This window comes from Gopherus evgoodei, chromosome 3 (genome assembly GCF_007399415.2).
Source record: "Gopherus evgoodei ecotype Sinaloan lineage chromosome 3, rGopEvg1_v1.p, whole genome shotgun sequence".
In the NCBI taxonomy this organism is placed as follows: Eukaryota; Metazoa; Chordata; order Testudines; family Testudinidae; genus Gopherus; species Gopherus evgoodei.
The window spans coordinates 190,128,104-190,146,181 of NC_044324.1; the positions used below are offsets into that span (position 1 = coordinate 190,128,104).

An 18,078-nucleotide genomic window follows, 5' to 3' on the forward strand; every position below is an offset into this window, starting at 1 on the left:
GCAAAATCATGGAGCAGGTCCTTAAGGAATCCATTTTGAAGCGCTTGGAGGAGGAGAAGGTAATCAGGAACAGTCAACATGGACTCACCAAGGGCACGTTGTGCCTGACCAACCTGATTGTCTTCTATGATGAGATAACTGGCTCTGTGGATATGGGAAAAGTGGTGGACGTGATATATCTTGACTTTAGCAAAGCTTTTGATACAGTCTCCCACAGTATTCTTGCCAGCAGGTTAAAGAAGTATGGAATGGATGAATGGAATATAAGCTGGCTAAACTGTCGGGCTCAACGGCTTGATGTCTAGTTGGCAGTTGATATCAAGCAGAGTGTCCCAGGGATTGGTTCTGGGGCTGGTTTTGTTCAACATCTTTATTAATGATCGGGATGATGAGATAGATTGAACCCTCAGCAAGTTTGTAGATGACACTAAGCTGAGGGGAGAGGTAGATACGCTGGAGGGTAGGGATAGGATCCAGAGTGACCTAGACAAATTGGAGGATTGGGCCAAAAGAAATCTGATGAGGTTCAACAAGGACAAGTGCAGAGTCCTGCATTTAGGAGTCCTGTACCGCTACTGGCTGGGGACTGACTGGCTGAGCAGCAGTTCTGCAGAAAAAGACCTGGGGATTACAGTGGACAAGAAGCTGGATACGAGTCAGCAGTGTGCCCTTGTTGCCAAGAAGGCTAACAGCATATTGAGCTGTATTAGTAGAAGCATTGTCAGCAGATCGAGGGATGTGATTATTCTCCTCTGTTTGGCACTGGTGAGGCCATACCTTCAGTATTGCATCCAGTTTTGGTCCCTTCACTACAGAAGGGATGTGGACAAATTGGAGAGAGTCCAGTGGAGGGCATCGAAAATTATTAGGGGGCTGCAGCACATGACTTACAAGGAGAGGCATGCAGAAGAGAAGAGTGGAGTGGGAGGGGTTGATAGCAGCCTTCAACTACCTGAAGGGAGGTTCCAAAGTGGATGGACTTGGCTGTTCTCAGTGGTGGCAGATGACAGAACAAGAAGTAATGGTCTCAAGTTGCAGTCGGAAAGGTCTAGGTTGGATATTAGGAAACACTATTTCACTAGGAGGGTGGTGAAGCACTGAAATGGGTTACCTATGGAGGTGGTGGAACCTCCATCCTTAGAGGTTTTTAAGACCCGACTTGACAAAGCTCTGGCTGGGATGATTTAGCTGGGGATTGGTCCTGCTTTGAGCAGGGGGTTGGACTAGATGACCTCCTGAGATCTCTTCCAACCCTAATATTCTATGATTCTATGAATTAGCCAACTGAGAGCTGGATTAATCTATCTCCCAATTCTTTCTTTAAACACTTAGCTACAACCAAGCCTTTCTTATAAAACCTATAATATAATGCTAAATGTCAGAGAAGAATATCCAATGATAGGAGGTCACTTTAACTCTCATCTTAGATCTTTGCTTTTAATTTTTAACTAGGGTGTCTGGAAGCTTGTCTCAAGTATGGCTCTGTATAAGTATTATTGTAAACTACACATTTCTTCTATCTCAGGAACATTCCTCAGAATGTGAAATGGGATGCATGTTTTTAAGAATTTAAGAGAAAAATTGTGGCATGACGCAGTAGTCTGAAGCAGTTGCCTAGATTTGAGACTATGCTCTCTGTTTTAACTAAGTAAATACAACATTTACAATATATAGCTAGCTCTCTCTTCAAAGGAAAAAGTCATATCTGTTTTCTCACAAATTCAACAAAATAATGAATGACAGCTTAGTAGTACAGTAGTGGATCTGATTCACAATGCCTTATTGTTTGGCTTTCTCCTCTGTTTAGACAGCATTCCCACTGTTGAACAGATTTTAAAAAAGTGTTACAAATAGAAATCAATCTGAGATTTGGTACAGTGCTGTGCATTGTTATTATTCTTTGTTATTAATATTATTATATAGCACCGTATATGTGAATGGTGCTTTTAAAGACATATGAGCACAGTTCCTGCCCTAAATCATTTACAGTCTGAGGCCTTGATCCTGCATCAGAATGTGCTAGACCTGACTCCTGCACCTATGCAGAGTCTCAGTGAGTTCACTAGGTCTTATCATGGATGCACGCTAGTGGATTCTAAAGCAGGATGAGGGTTTGAGGTCTATTACTCCAGGCCACAGCCATGAATTAATCTTTTCAGGACTCACCCTTAAAACAGACGCAATTCAAACAAAAAAGGAAGAGGAGAATGGGATTGACAAATCATGTGGTCCTGAGTTGTTCTTGTTACACCCACTTGTGAGCAGATCTAAGTAGCTTTTTCCTTTGTGGTTGTTTTATGGTGGTTGTATTTAAGTCCACCTGTCGTTGACCAGTGTAGGTGTCAAGGTCTGAAACTTAACACAAAACTAAACGGGGAAGTTTTCAAATGTTGTCTTTTTCATGATTCCAGTTTGAATTGGACCAGCGCTGCCAGAGAATTTTTGGGTCATTAGGGGTATTTGTAAGTCCAGGTTCCTTTGCTGAATCATTTATAAAATTCAAAGACATTTTATTTTAAGGGCATGATTCTGCTACCCTGACTCTCATTACTTTACTCCATGAGTAACTCCAGTGATTTGTACATTGAAAGTGTAACTGCACTGGGTCCAATGTGGATACAGTGATAGATGTATGTTCGTATTAAACAAGAAACTCGATGCAAGATTTCAAAGGTTTATGTACAACTTAAGGAAGGACTCTACACGACAAAACAGTTTTAAGAAGCAGGCTGACTTCGGAACACTTTCCCTGGTCACTGCATGTGTAACAACAGCTCAGCTCCCTTTAGAGCAGGTATTTATAATTCTACATCTTGCTGCACAGGAGACCAAACATGAAAATGTGCTAGTTTCCTTTAAAACAGGACATTTCACCTGTATATCCCCCATTTTAACTTTTTTTCTCCATGTCCCCATTGGATCTTTTTCAAAGCTCCTTACACAGACTAAATTCCTATTGAAACCTGTGGGGTACTGAAAACAAGGCTCATGAATAGGAATGAAAACAAGCAACATTTTTGCATTATGCTGTTGTGATCACACTGCTTTCTTTTCCCAGTAAATATGCTTAGGCTCTTCAGTCACATTATTTCCTAAAGTCTGGCCCAAAGCCTATTGTGGGCAATGGGAGTCATTCATAATGACAGTGAATAGTAATAGGACCAGGGAAAGAGCCTGTGAATGGCTCTGTAGTCTGGTAGTTAGGGCACCCTCCTAGGATGCGGTAGACTCAAGTCCCTGCTCCAGTGACTGCTCACTTATTTATAAAAAGTGCAACAGCTTCAACAGGAGAGACAGGGAGACCCCCAACAGAATAACCCATAGCCCAGTGAGTAGGATGCTTTTCTATAATGTGGGAAACTCAAATTCAATCCTTTCTCCACACCAGGCCGAGGGAAGAATTGGCCCTGGGTCTCCCATTTCCCAGAGACTACCCTAGCCACTGGGCTAAAAGTTTATAAGGCAACTCCTCATCCTCTTTTCTTCCTCTTTTCCCTCATGGGGCTAAGTAAATCTAGTCCTCCTTGGCTTTTGTGAAAATGCCCCAAATTTAAATAGAAAAGAAAGGAATCAGGTCAAAGCAAAACATTTAGTTTCTACCCAAATCAAATTTTACTACTTGATTCACTGAAAATTTTGGAAAATTTCATTTTCAGTTGGACCCCCCCCAATCTATTTTTTTTTGGTCAGAATGACTAATGAACTTACAAATCCATTCTTCATTTAGCTCTGCTCCACACTTGGTTGTGATTATTGCTGGTCTAGTGGTTAAGTCATAGGGCTAGAACTTAGAAAACATGGATGTCAGTTCCTGCATCTGCCACAGACTTGGGCAAATAACTTAATCTCTCTACTTCAGTTTCCCCATTTGAACCTGGAAATAATACTTCCCTGCATCACAGGGGTACTGTCAGGGTAAATTCATGAGTGTGTCTAAAGTGCACTGAGATCCTTGGTGGGAGATGCTATGGAAGTGTAAAGTATCATTTTAATTGTATCATAAAACGTGTTCAGACTTAGCTAAAATCAAATGTGGTACCATCATTACAGTCATGGTGTCACGGCGTTCACAAACGAGGTTGCTGGCTACACAAGGGAAGTAGCCTATTGGGCCTTGTCTGCACTGCAGTTTCTGTGAAATTCCACCACTGTTCTAGCACAAGTGTAGCTCTGTTGGTCAAAGTGCTAGTGTAGACTGTCTGCTGGTATTTCTACCACCGTGTCACCATGATCTGCTCTGAACAGGGTCAAATAATGTGGTGGTAAAGTGGCTCTGGCTGGTCTACACCAGCATCCCACTGTTAGTAGTAGCACTGGTGGAACTACCCTAGTGCTAGGGCACTGTCGGGAAGGTTTGGTAAAATCCCAAGTGTAAACACACCCTAGCATGGCCTCGCCTGAACCTGTTTCAGCTGAGACTTTCCAGATTCACATAATTGGGTACCCAAATCCACTGTGCATCTTTGAAAACCACAGGCTTTACCTCCTGCATAGTTCCCCTCAAACCTGTTCCAGTCAATTCCCCAAGAACTCAGCTGGACTCTGGTATCATCATTCAGGTTCCTTTATTTGACATATAGCAAAACTATAGAGTTGATCAGACTCAAGTGTAGAGGGTTGGTCTAAGGTGTACCACACATCCAGAGTTACGCAGCAAGCCACTTCCTTTATACGCATTTACACATTACATTGCATTTAGTATACATTGCATTACACATTTTGGGATTGGCTGGTCACTTTGTGGGTAACAATCACTGTACAGCGTGCTCTGTCTGTGCACACACTGTCCATGTACAACTTACTCTTTACCTCACCTTTTGTTCTAGGCTTGGTTTAGCCATTCTTATCTTGTCCACTGTAAATGGTTCCCTGTATGTTCCCCCTTATTTTACCTAGTACAGTCATTGTGCCTCCAGCCTGCTGAATTATTTACCTCTCTAATCCTGTATCCCAAGAAAGGCCTTACCCATGTCCAATTTGTCCTGTAGTATAGTCCTTTCTATATTATCAAGAGCCGCTGTGCCATGGTGCAGTTCTTGAACATTGCGAAACACACTTTGATTTTTCTTTGTGGACTGGCTCAAACTGTATTATAACCTTATTCCCAAATTGTGCTTCAGCCTTGGACTTTTCAGAATCCACAGCATAGTGTAGACAGAACTTCAGTGGGAGTTTTTTACCATTGACTTCCATGAAGCAGAGTTAGGTCACTGCTGAATGCTTTTGAAAATCCCACTCTAAATATAAGAACATAAGAATGGCCATACTGGGTCAGACCAAAGGTCTATCTAGCCCAGCATCCTGTCTACTGACAGTGGCCAATGCCAGGTGCCCCAGAGGGAATGAACAGAACAGGTAATCATAAAGTGATCCAACCTCAGTCACCCATTCCCAGCTTCTTTCAAACAGAGGCTAGGGACACCATCCCTGCCCATCCTGGCTAATAGCCATTCATGGACCTATCCTCCAAGAACTTACCCAGTTCTTATCTACTAATGAAAACTACTCTCCCTTCTCAACTGTAAGGATATTATACTGCACTTTGATTTTATTTAGATATACCTTCTTGTATCTGCATTTACAGCAGGCTGAGGACTTATTTTGGCAGGATTTTTTTGTAAATAACCATTTAAAGAGGGGTCCAACATTTTAGAAATCTGAGAGAAAGGGAATAAAGATATAAAGCTGCAGTAGGAAGAGATCCTGAGACATACGCCCTGGTATCAAAGGCCTGGTATGAGGCCTGGGCTAAAGTAATAGTCGAAGCTTTAGTGATATTAAGCAAAGACAAACTCTGAGCAAAAGGCAGGACCTGTTCACAGAATCTAGCAAGAACAGGGGTGATATTGAAGAAATACACATTCCTAAGAAGCGCTAGGCACAGAGTACTCATACAGACACGTTCCAATATCAAGTGGCACCAAAACATCCCGATATTAAGGATGGTACAAAAACATTCCCCAAGAATAACAGGAAAACACTGACTGCTCCATCAGAATAAGGTCAGAATTACAGTGCGTAATAAAAACATTTTAACTGAACCAACATATACAAGCTGATAGGTGATAACAAGCCATGTCAGTGGGCAGTGACTAACTATGTTAGAGGGGCAGTATTAACTTGTTTGTATTGGGTTATAAAGATGTATCTAAGAGGGAGTGTCTTTGTTTAGCCTAAGGAAGAATGGAAAGTCTTGCCGTTCACTGGTTTGGTCCATTGTTACGGGCATACATGTATTAGCGGTCTGGTAGAGTCCGTGGGATACTAGTACTGTGCTTAGTCGATAATAAACCTGGCCTGGTGCTTTCGTCTCTGGATGGATTTTGTGGTCTTTGGGTGGTTTGCTTGAGGTCTGCTGTGCCAACAGTTTCTGCAGAGCTGTGGCAGCACACGGGGAGAACACAGAAAGAACACACACATTTAACCACACTGGTGACCCACGACTGCTGATCTGGTAAGTAAGCAAGCTCTCCTCTGTAGGAATTACGATCTAATATCTTGCACACTTCTTTTTTAGGTGCTGGTTTACTTTTAACCATTACTTGGTTTCCTACTTGCCAATGCCTAATATCACGGCTCTCATCAAATTCTTGATTCATTATTTGCTGTTCTACAGCTTGTTGTGCTGCAGGTGCTCCTTGGACTGTACCCAACCAATATTTGAGACTGTTTTTTATGTGGTTGTTGCCAGTGTTTTTGTAGTGTCCCAATCTGGGGGATACACGGCAGGAGTCGGATACTGTAGCCAGATGTCATTCCAAAAAGCACCAGCTGCACACAGTTTAAGCAGGTAAAACTGTAACCAAGAAGAGTGACAACGAGAAGTTTTCTGTAATGCACTCATCTCAAGGTGAACGCTTTCATCTGTTATAGACAACTGTGATGTGCTGCTATTGAATAAGATGTAAAAACGAGATCCTGATGACTTGCTGTCAATAAAACTCCTATGGCACTTTTTGCTGCAGGATGGGTGCATCCGATGAAGTGGGCTGTAGCCCACGAAAGCTTATGTTCAAATAAATTTGTTAGTCTCTAAGGTGCCACAAGTACGCCTGTTCTTTTTGTGGATACAGACTAACACGACTGCTACTCTGAAATCTAAGACTCGGTTGTTCTCTGCCAGTGTTACATGTACCCCTGGGGGTATGCAGAGGTCTTCCGGGGGATATATCAACTCATTTAGGTATTTGCTAGTTTTACAACAGTCTCCATAAAAAGCACTAGCAAACTCAAGATAAACTAAAATTTCATGCAGACAATTACTTATTTGTTACACTGAAATGTAAGTTCAATATTTGTATTCCAATTGATTTATTTTACAATTATATGGTAAAAGTGAGAAAGTTAAGCAATTTTTCAGTAATAGCGTGCTGTGACACTTTTTTGTATTTTTATATCTGATTTTGTAAGCAAGTTGTTTTTAAGTGAGGTGAAACTTGGGGGCATGTGAGACAAATTAGACTCCTTAAAGGGGTACAGTAATCTGAAACGGTTGGAAGCCACTGGCTAGGTCATTGGTTGTCAACCTTTCCAGACTACTATTCCTCTTTCAGGAGTCTGATTTGTCTTGTATACCCCAAGATTCACCTCACTTAAAAACTGCTTGCTTACAAAATCAGACATAAAAATACAAAAGTGACACAGCATGCTATTACCGAAAAATTGCTTACTTTCTCATTTTGTCTGCATGAAATTTTAGTTTGTACTGACGTTGCTAGTGCTTTTTATGTAGCCTGTTGTAAAACTAGGCAAATATCTAGATGAGTTGATGTACGTTGTGGAAGACCTCTGCGTACCGTCAGGGGATAGGTATACCCCTGAATGAAAACCTCTGATCTCGGTGACCTGGCCAGATTACAGTTTGGTTCATTACATACTGTCTGTCTCAATTTTCCCTGTAATTTTAATTGGATACAGTTGTGACGGGGTTCCTAGATGCAGCCTGGACTGTAGGACTGCTGAGCTCTCTGTCTCACCAACCTGGGCTCCCTCTCACACTGTGATGATGTTGGCAAGCTGCTAACCTCTGGCAGGTACTGCACCTACACAGACATCCACGGGCCAAAGATACACTCCACTGAGTTACATGAATGCTTCTCCCAGCGACTCATGAGCCAACAATAGAGAGGCTCCAGCCAGTTCCCACCAGTTCCCCAGCCTTGCTCCCCTAGAATATATCATCTTACCCTGATCAGAAGCCTGACCAATGTAAGTTCATTACCCAGTCTGCCCCTCCCTCGATGTGGAGAGGACATACACTAGCCTTTGTAAACTGAACTGAAATTTCCCAGGCAATGCAATCAAAACACGCTGTTTTAGGTAAAATATAAAACTGATTTATTAACTAGGTAGATTTTAAGTGATTATAAGTAGTAAGAGTAGAGATCGAAATTGGTTACGTAAGTTAAATTCACAGTCTGAGTTTTATAAACTAAACAGGACATTAATCAAGGAGTGTCTCACCCTGACACGTCAAACAGGTCACAAATCTTCAATGCACAGGCTGGAACTCCCCCAGCCTGGGACCACCTGCCCTAGTTCAAAGTGTTTGTCCTCCAGACTTGTTTCCAGGTGTTGAGTTGTGGGGAGAGTGAGGCCAAGTGATGATGTCACTCTCCTTTTATGGTTTCTTCCAGCGTACTGGAAAGATCTTTTGGTGTGACATAAATCAAGCAACCTCCATTGTATACGTGCACTCTCTGAGAAGTCTTCATTGTACACAGTTCATTGGGCGTGTGGATTTCTTTTAGTGGGCCATCAGTGCTTCTGAGTACTCCATTGTTGTACCTGAAAGGCTGGTTTTGGGTGTTCCCAACCTCGCAACATATTTCAATAATACACACATAGCAAAACTTCATAACTTCACATGCAATGATAGCACGTACAATCCAACAGGATATGAATGTTCAACAGATCATGACTTTCAAAATGATACCTCATAAGGCATACTTCGTCTAAAACATATCAAAATTGTATGACAGTGGTAAATATAGAGGTTCCAGGGTATTGCTTTGAGGTACAGCGTGCCACAACAGTATCTTTCATTTCCCATCCTAGTATTCAGTGTACATTGTGAAACCATGAGATACACTTTACGTTTATTTGTAAAATGCTTTGATATCTATTTGCATGAAATGCACTATGTACATACAGTATTGTTATCATTAAACAGGACTAGTGGGTTTCAATACCTAGCCAGAATGTGTTGTGTTGTTAAATAGTGCTTCACTGGCATCAGATATAAGCTATAATACACCAAAGCCCCAATACAGCCATAACTTGTCAACATTTTTCTTTGTTAAATTGTCCACAGATAGTCATAAAACAGTCTTTAAAATGGCTATTCAAATGTCTATTTTGGAGTAAAATATTGCCATCTTTGTGGCTAAATCCAAGTCAGCTCATTAATGCCAATATGTATCGCTACGTCCATCCATTTTTCAGGCAAAAATAGTACTGCTTACAGTCTTTTTTTTTTATTATTATTATTATTATTATTATTATTTTTTTTTTTAGGGAAATTACTTAATCATACACTTACATGAGACTAACCCCAGTGAAGTCAGTGGGACTACTCAAATACTTAGGTGTGTACTTGAGTGCTTTCCTGGACTGACACCCTAGATTGATAAACACCAACCCTATAAAGAGATTTGCTTGCTGAGCTTTTTGTTGTATTTTTTGGTGTGGGTGCGGAATGCTATTTGATGGGAGGTAAAACAAAAAGCAGCCAAACAGAATCTTTGCTCATTTTGCACTCTTACTGCCTTCACAAACACTGGGTCAGATTTAGCTCTGTGTTTGTTTAAAAAATATAAGATTTTATTGAATTCCATTCTTGCTCTGACCCTCAAAAAGGCAGACTAAAGTCCTACTCCTGCATCTGGAGAGCTCGTTGCAAGAATAAGGCCAGAATTAGAAACTTCCTGAACCTTCCTGTCCCTGACAAACCCAAACCATATTTTCTGTTTAGAGGGGAGCAAATAATTCACAGCAAATAACTTGCTCAAAATATTTCACTTGTTTTTTTAATTGTCTCTGAGCAGCATGTGATTTTCACACCTGCATTTGTTGTTCTAAATTATTTCTGTCTGTAAATTGTCTATGAGCAGATCATTGTGAGAATTCATGATTTGAAATTTGAAATATGATGGTTGGTTTTGATTGGACAGAAGATCATGCAATCTGGTTTTGTTCCCTCACGGGATGAGCACAACTCCTCGAATGAAGCTTTTAGTGTGAATACTCATGATTACAAATATGTAATTTGTTTCCCACAAATATCTTTTAACAGCTGTTAACATGTTGCTGTTTCCTCAAATGTTTCTGCCATTAAACTTCTTTGTTAGAGTGTTTGTGGAATGTAACAGGGAAGGAGCAGGAACACAGTTGAAGCCAATTAGCTTTAAACTTCAATGAAATGTTCATAGAAAAAGTCTTGCTGTAGGTGCCCAGCTCTTCTTTCTCTTTGTTTTAATGAGTGTAGGGTTTACGTATACAGGAAAGTTATACCAGTGTAAGCTAAATTATGAATTTAAACTGCTTTAGTTAGACTAGCATAGCCACCCATGTGGTCACTCTTACTCTAGTATAAATATACCTTTTTCTTTAACTTATGTCACTTTGGAACGGGTGGGAGGGGAGGAGAACCATTCTTATTCAGGAATAAGAATATTCACATGGAGAGTTATACCAGTATAACTACAGCAATTTAACTATAGAGGTGTAACTTCACTGGAGTCACTGGCAAAAGTTTCTAGGATAGACAAGTCCTAACCCCCTCATCCTGCCTACTCTCAGTGATACAACATGTAAATATAACCAAAAAGGAGTAGTCACTTAAGAACATCACGCAAGCTCAGTTTAATACAAACCAGTACAGTGTGTACACAAAAAGAGGAGCAGCATCTGTTTTATAAATATGATCCATGAATGGCTTCCAAATGTCTCCTCTGTTCTTCAAATGTGAATGTGATTGTCTCATAGGAAGCCATCTGGGATAGGCATGCTAAAGACTCTGCCTCATTCAGATTGCCATTTTTTTTCCTATGCCTCAGAGTGACTTGCTTTATGTCGTTAGGCTAACTTTGGAATGATTATCCTTTTCATTTTCTCTTCTTTTGAAAAGACAGTTTGTTGCATAGCAGATGTGCATCACAATTGGTCTGGTTTAAACATGCTGCTTTTGCCTTCCTGTTAGAAACATTGTGAAAGGAATGAGGGACCTGCGAGAAGTATTACGGACTGTGGAAACAAAAGCTACTCAGAGCTTCAAAATGGTAAGGAAATGTGTGGAAGGGCTTAAAGATGGGAAGTCAGTTTAATCTGCTTTGCGGATAGTTTATTTCTTAACATTGCTGTGGAACAAGATTCCCCCTGCCCTCCCCTGACTGATGCCTTTGTTGGATGTTGTGGTGACACATTTAATTAGACACACAAGCCCAACAGACACACCTAAGCAGGTGGGTATTTTCTCTGCCTCTCTTCTGAAAGCATTGTTCTGTTCAGTGTATTTTTTTATTTGTAGGTTATTTTATTTTGCACACCAAAGCAATTGTAATGTGAAACAAAATATGTCCTATATTTCTGGCATCCCTGGATTATCCAGCTGATAATGTCTGTTTTAGTCTCTCTTTCACACTCAGACACATATGCTTTTTCACATTAATACATAGCAGTGCTATGTATTTCAATCTTTTTTTCCCTCCTTGAACTTCCAGTGCTTTTGGCTTTAAGGTGGTCCATTTTCTCTCTGGAAAGCAACTCTGTTGAACAATGTAATTGGGGATGATACTTGCGGATTGCCATTTTTGTGTGCTGCCTTTTCAAGAGCCTCTTACAAATGGACACATTAGAATTTACTTGTGCATGTTAGAGAGCAGCCAGAGACTGTCTGAAGTTATGGAGGTTTTGTTCTTGGGGAAGCTGATAGTTTATTCAGAGGTTTATATTTGTGTGTGCTTCAACTGTAATATTAAAAATATGGAACATGGGGAAATAGCAGGGACATTATTGAGGTGCATCATTAACCAGTGGTTAGTCCTGTAATGGGAAACTTTCTGGTGCTTGTCATAACTCATATAGCATGGCTAGGTGGAAAAAGATAACTTCTCAGGAATGGATGTCAGTCAGTCAAAGTTTGGATCTGTCCTATTGTTCTTATTCAGGGCTTTGTCTCCCAGCAATGGCTGGTAGTCACCCAAATATATGATTAATGTCAACTGGCCTCTTCTTAATAAGACTGCTATTACTCATGTATTGGTCATGGATGAAGACTCTTAAACCTGGAAAGTCATGTTCTTGTGTGTTACTGTGACCTGGATGACTAAAGTGGCCTTGTGTTGGTTCAACTTTATCTGTCTGTCCATATATATGATCCAAAATGAGTCCAGGGAAGGCTGAGGAAGAGATGTGGCTGTGCTTTTGACCTATGATTTTAGGTGCAGGAGATACCAAGGTCCCAAGAGCAATCTGATCTGAATGTGTCCACCTACCATAAAAATCCAGGGCTAAAATGAATGAGTATAATGGACATGTACAGAATGAGTGTTCTGGGTGTGTTCCTGATTGAGTCCATGTCAGGTCTGGTCCCTATTCACCTACATGTGTCATTCTGTAACTTCTCTGTCCACTCTGACAGTGTCTCTTCTGTGTCAGCTCAAGATCTCTAGCTCACCAGGTGGTTTCTAGCTTATTCCATACTCTCAGGAGCTTAACTTTGTGCTGGGCATGGAAATGGATGTTTTTAAAAAATGACACAGTTGAAATGGTTCCATCGCTTTCCAGACCAAGATCAGAATTCTGGGGGATTTTATTGCTCAACCATAACGTTGCTCTGCTGAAGGGCTGATGAGCATAACCATTTCTTGTCCCCAAACTCTGACACAGTGGAACTTGGATGCTGCTTTCCCTATACTGCAAGGTGAACTGTGCTGCATAGGAGAGATTAATCCCCAGGGGAAGATTAGGAGGTGTTTATACCACTATACCATTGGACTTTTAAAAAAAATGAGCTGTTGAGAGGGGATTAGGGCTGGAATATATTTACTTAAACTAGTTTTTCAAACACCGAAATTAAACACATGATCATATTTCCCTTGTAGGCTGACAATGTACTTGAAGCATAATGATGCTTTTTTAGCCAAAGAGAGTAATAATATAAATCAGAGACTTGGATTGTTCTAATTTGTTTGGTCTAATTCAAAACAAAAGTGAAGCTAATTTACAGTGCTACTGCACTGTACATTAACGTCAAAGCAGACTCCAAGCATTTGGGGCCTGTCTCTTCTGAGCTGTTTTATCCCAATCATAGTCATAGTTTCATGGAGAGCTGCGGAGATCTTACTGATACTAGTGCAGTTTTTCTTATGCCCAGGGCTTTAGAAAAAAATGTCACAGAGTTGGCTCTTGAGGGTGAAACTGACTAAATGATTGTATGCGGAAATGATAAAATGATATTGGCTAATATCACAGTACCGTAGGGTATTTTGCTCATGTGTACATATTATAAAAAGTATAGAAAAGGCTGGTTACTAGCAGATAGCTTTCCGTCATTTGTCAGTGCATGGAGGTATGAAGGCTCCAATGAGTTATATGGAGCAGTATTTTTCCACAGCAATGCCAGCCATTCAAATCAGTTTGCCATTGTCTGGATATAGAATTGAAACCTTCCTTTCCAGTTTCCAAGAAACACTGCACATTATTGCTATTGCATCTTAAGTAACAAGATGATGTCCTTGTGTGACGAGATGGTCAAAAAAGAAACAATAAAAGTCCTCAGCATGAACAGTTTTTTGTTTTGTTGGCAGTCCGTTAGTAGGAACTTTCCATAGGTTTAGATAAACTAGATTGAGGTTGGAGAGGTCATGCCTACTATTTTTGACATTAGAATACATGGTGGGAAGCAATTAGGACTGACGTATTAGGATTTATAGGTATACTGACCTTATATGTAAAACATACTAACGTGGCAGGCCTAGTTGCTCCTCACCATGTATTTTATATGTAAGTGTGTGTGTGTGTGTACATGTACATATGTGTTATAATCTGCATATGTTATATGCAAAAACCAATGGGATGCACTGAATGCATTTGAACAAAAAAGCAGGAAATGCCAGAATGAAGGTTTGTTCGATTCACTTCAGCTTGCTCACAACATTGTATCTCCTGGACTAGATGGTGACATGCCCTTATGTTGTGGGAGTGAGGGTGAGAGATGCGTAAGGTTCCTTCGTCCCATGTACTGCCCAAGGAAGGACATGTCACAATTCCCATCCCAGCATAAAGTTTTTGTTGTGTTCTAAAGTTATTTAGGAGCAAAAAGAGTTGTGATACTCAAATATGTTGTTTCTCTTTCAATGTTGTATAATTCAAAGAGCTGAAGGGATTGTCCTTTAAATGTACAAAAAATATAAATATATATTCCCCTCTGGGCCGAGAAAAGGGTGGAATTTTACAGACTGAGAAAGCTACAAATATGTTTAGAGCCAACTATTTGGACTGTAGCTGAGGCCTGAAATATCCATGGGGGAATCACTTCTCACTTGCCTGATCAAACATGTCCCTTTCTTCCAGAAGTTCTCTTACTCTTTCTCTGCCACTTTAGAATGGACCATACAAACTTCTAGGGCCTGATTTTCAGAGGATCTGAGCACGTGCAGTTCCTAGTCACTTCAGTTGAACTGTTAGTGCTCAGAACCTCTGAAAGTCAGGTCCCGAGTGTGTTTTGTACTCACGTTTCCTATGTGAAGACATGCCCCCTGTGTGTGAGAGCCTTTTTAAGGAGCTTTCTGTTGATCCGTAGACAGCAGCCAAACAGCTAGCCGAAGTGCTCCTCCACTCCTTGAGTGAAGACTGTTACTGGAGCCCCTTATCTGATCCTCTGCCTGAGTTCATGAACAAGGAAGATAACTCTTACGTTAGCACTCTTCTTCGGCGGAGACCCCAGCTATACACAGGAGACAAGTAAGCACAGCTCTTTGTTTTGGTTTCCACTCTGAGAGAAAAAAGTGTGACTGAAGTGTCCCTGAATGCCAACTTGGCTACTGACCCCTGTAGCCTTGTTCATTTTTATTTATTTATTTTAACTTCTAATCAAAATATCTTATGAAAAACCTTGACCTAAATCTGGAGTATTTAGTTATTTCCCATGAATAGAGAATATCTGACTAAATAGCTATCTCAGTTGTGGAATGGGATGAAGGTTCTGGTGAGTCAAAATAGTCCATTTTAGAATACGCACTAGAGCTTTTAATTGTGTGGATCTGAAAAAGGGTATCGTATAGCAAATGAATCATACATGAGATGTTTCAAGTTACTGGTCCTCTTGTGACATTAAAAATAGAGACTGGTGGACTAATTCCTTATCTTGTTTATAAAAAAGTTTTTGTCTTTCAGCCTGTACTGCCCTCAAGACAACATAGAAGAGGCTCTTCTCCTCCTGTTAATCAGTGAATCTATGGTAAGCCAAAATGAGTATTTAATAATGATAGTAATAGGGGGTATCTAGCATTTGTGTGTCGAGTCTTCTGGAAGTTTTTGTAAGCTGCAAAGAATCCACATGTTTACAGAATGTCCCCCAGACACCTGGAAATAAATAAGTCAGTAGTAAGGTAGGAACCAGCTGTGTCTTCTCTTAATGGCTCAGATTTTATTATTGCTTATTAAATGGATATCCAGTGAAGGGCTGAGGGATCGTTCAAGAAAAGAATGATTTGCCCATATTGTGGTTTGGAAAATAGTGTTTCTACTCCTGATATTGCTGAAATGCAGTTTGTAGGAGATTATTAGAAAGGGAAAACAAACATTTTCCTCTCCACAAATTTAAATGCATTGGGTTTCGGGTTTTTTTACAAGCCTTCTCGTGTTTACAAATGACAATTTTGCAGGCAACAAATGAGTTGAGTGTACAACTCAAATTAATGAGGGATCTGCTATGCTTTGACGTGCAAGGCATATTTGTTAAAAAGTACAAATTTTTGTGAAAAAAAGGGCATTAGTCTGTTTGAGGTCAACTGTAATTGGCAACTCTAATCGTTGCAGGTTTTCTGTACTGTTTGCTATGGTGGTAAAATAAATATTTCCTTTATTAAAGGCTGCAAAAATTGATATTGTGTCTGATAACTGTTAGCACTAGAGCAACTTTGTAGAGAAGTACACTACAGACATACAAACTTTAAAAAAAAACCCAACCTTTTTAAAGGAAAAACTTTGTAAACAAGTAATGCAGAATTAAATAATTGGTAGATTCAAAGGTAAGCACCAAATGTATACATATATTTTTAAATTACTTGGGAATGAAAAGAATGGTAAGAGAACGAAAATGCTGTGTTGTGTAGTTCAGCGTTCTCTTCTGTATTACCAATTTGCTCCTACTGGAATCTAAGATAATTTGCAGCTGCAACTTTTGTGTCTATGAATCTGATCACACTGTGACCAGATCCAGCCAAGCCCTAATGCATCTCAGTACTCCTATTGACTTTGTTGGGACTAACATGCTTAAAGTAAAGCATGCACTTACATGCTTAGCAGGACTGGATCTGAGTTGTGTGAAACAGAACTTCTATGTCCACCATAGTCACACTGGATTTCTGACACCCTTTTCCTAAGCCCTGCCCTGATATTTACCATTGTAAGGCTACAGATTTACCTTTTTGAACTTCTCTGTGAATTTGGTGGTCATAAAAATGGAGGACTAGTAATAGTGTCTAAAGCCAGGCATAATGCAGATATGTGCTGCTCAGCCTTTACAATATTCAGTAGTATGTCCGTGTACCTTAGTCTTTATATGAAACATCCCTGCTCTTCCAGCCCTGAATGGCCTTTGACTAGCTGCAGTCATAGTGAATAAGGGATTTGTGTTATGTGCACAACATTCTTAATGGACCACATGGAAACCATCAGGTTTATAACTTATATTTATAACCATTATAACTTCAGCTATATGTAAACTCTTACAGAAGAAAAATGAATTAAAAAAAATCCTCTCTACAGAAGAGTATCAAGTAACCTTTAATGGTTTTGCATCCTGTTAGACCCTGAAAAATAGCTTTTCCTCACTGATGTTGTCCAACTCATTTAAATGACTGTACAATATTTATTATTATTTATATAGCAGCTAAAGGGTGTTCTGTGCTTTAAATACCCCATAACAACACTGGCTCTTGCCCCAAAACAGTCAATTTGCAAAACTTTACAGTATAAACAGCTCACAGACAAACAAGAGAGGGAGAGGATACAGTGCATTTTTTTCCTCTCCTTTTTAATTACAGCCTCTGGACCTTTCAGGAACGAACTGTGACTCTTTATGACCTTTCTTCATTTCCCACCAATCATCTAGTCTTCCTCTTCCCTCCACACAACCCCCTGGAAAAACTGACAGCTCTAGCATTGCCTGCTCCAAACATTCCAAAACAATGAGTCTGGCCCCCAAAAGCCATGAGATTGGCTGAAAAATTGCAGGCTTTTTAAAGAATACACATGACAAATAAACAGAAATGCAACCACAGGAAAAAGTTGCTGGTGCCCAAAAGATCTATGTGACCCGTGGACATTTTCCCTGTAATTCTCCCATTCAGCTACTAACAAGGGAAAATCTTTCTAAGTTTATGACATAATGTGCGATCTTGGCCATGGCAGCCTGGCTGCAGGCTAGTTGGAGGGGTGGCTGTGTTTTTTAATTTACTGAAGCCTAGAGGAGTAAGTTAACGAGAGACAAGGTCTCCCCCTTGATTGGAAAGCTGTAAAGCTAACCACTGTGAATAATACACATTCACTTTCCTACAGAGTGGAGTGGAAAATGACAGTGATATATCTCTGCATGCCAGTGAGCACAGAGCTCTTATGTTTCTGGCTGCTTTCGTCTTTCTTTCAGTATTTACCGTAATCAACTCTCAAGATTAACAAAATTGTACAATGAGATTGACTCATCGGGAGCAATCTAATCACACATACAGCTTGGGATGCTTTGTTTCCCCTCTAACTTATCTCTTGGAGTGCTATCCATTCCAACATGTTACAGTAAGAACTATGTTATCCAGCACTTTATCAACCACAAAACTCTCTATTAACCGGCATTTC

At 40.2% G+C, this 18,078-nt stretch overlaps 1 protein-coding gene across 5 annotated transcripts in view; it reads left to right on the forward strand.

Annotated features, from left to right (window-relative positions):
* Positions 1 to 18,078, forward strand: part of TTC7A (tetratricopeptide repeat domain 7A) — a 302,921-nt gene that overhangs the window by 57,775 nt on the left and 227,068 nt on the right. For all 5 annotated transcript variants that reach the window (XM_030557709.1, XM_030557708.1, XM_030557707.1 and 2 more), the window contains 3 exons: positions 11,201 to 11,279; positions 14,804 to 14,964; positions 15,397 to 15,460. In XM_030557709.1, coding sequence (XP_030413569.1) covers positions 11,201 to 11,279; positions 14,804 to 14,964; positions 15,397 to 15,460 — 304 coding nt within the window. The remainder of the gene's footprint in view (positions 1 to 11,200; positions 11,280 to 14,803; positions 14,965 to 15,396; positions 15,461 to 18,078) is intronic.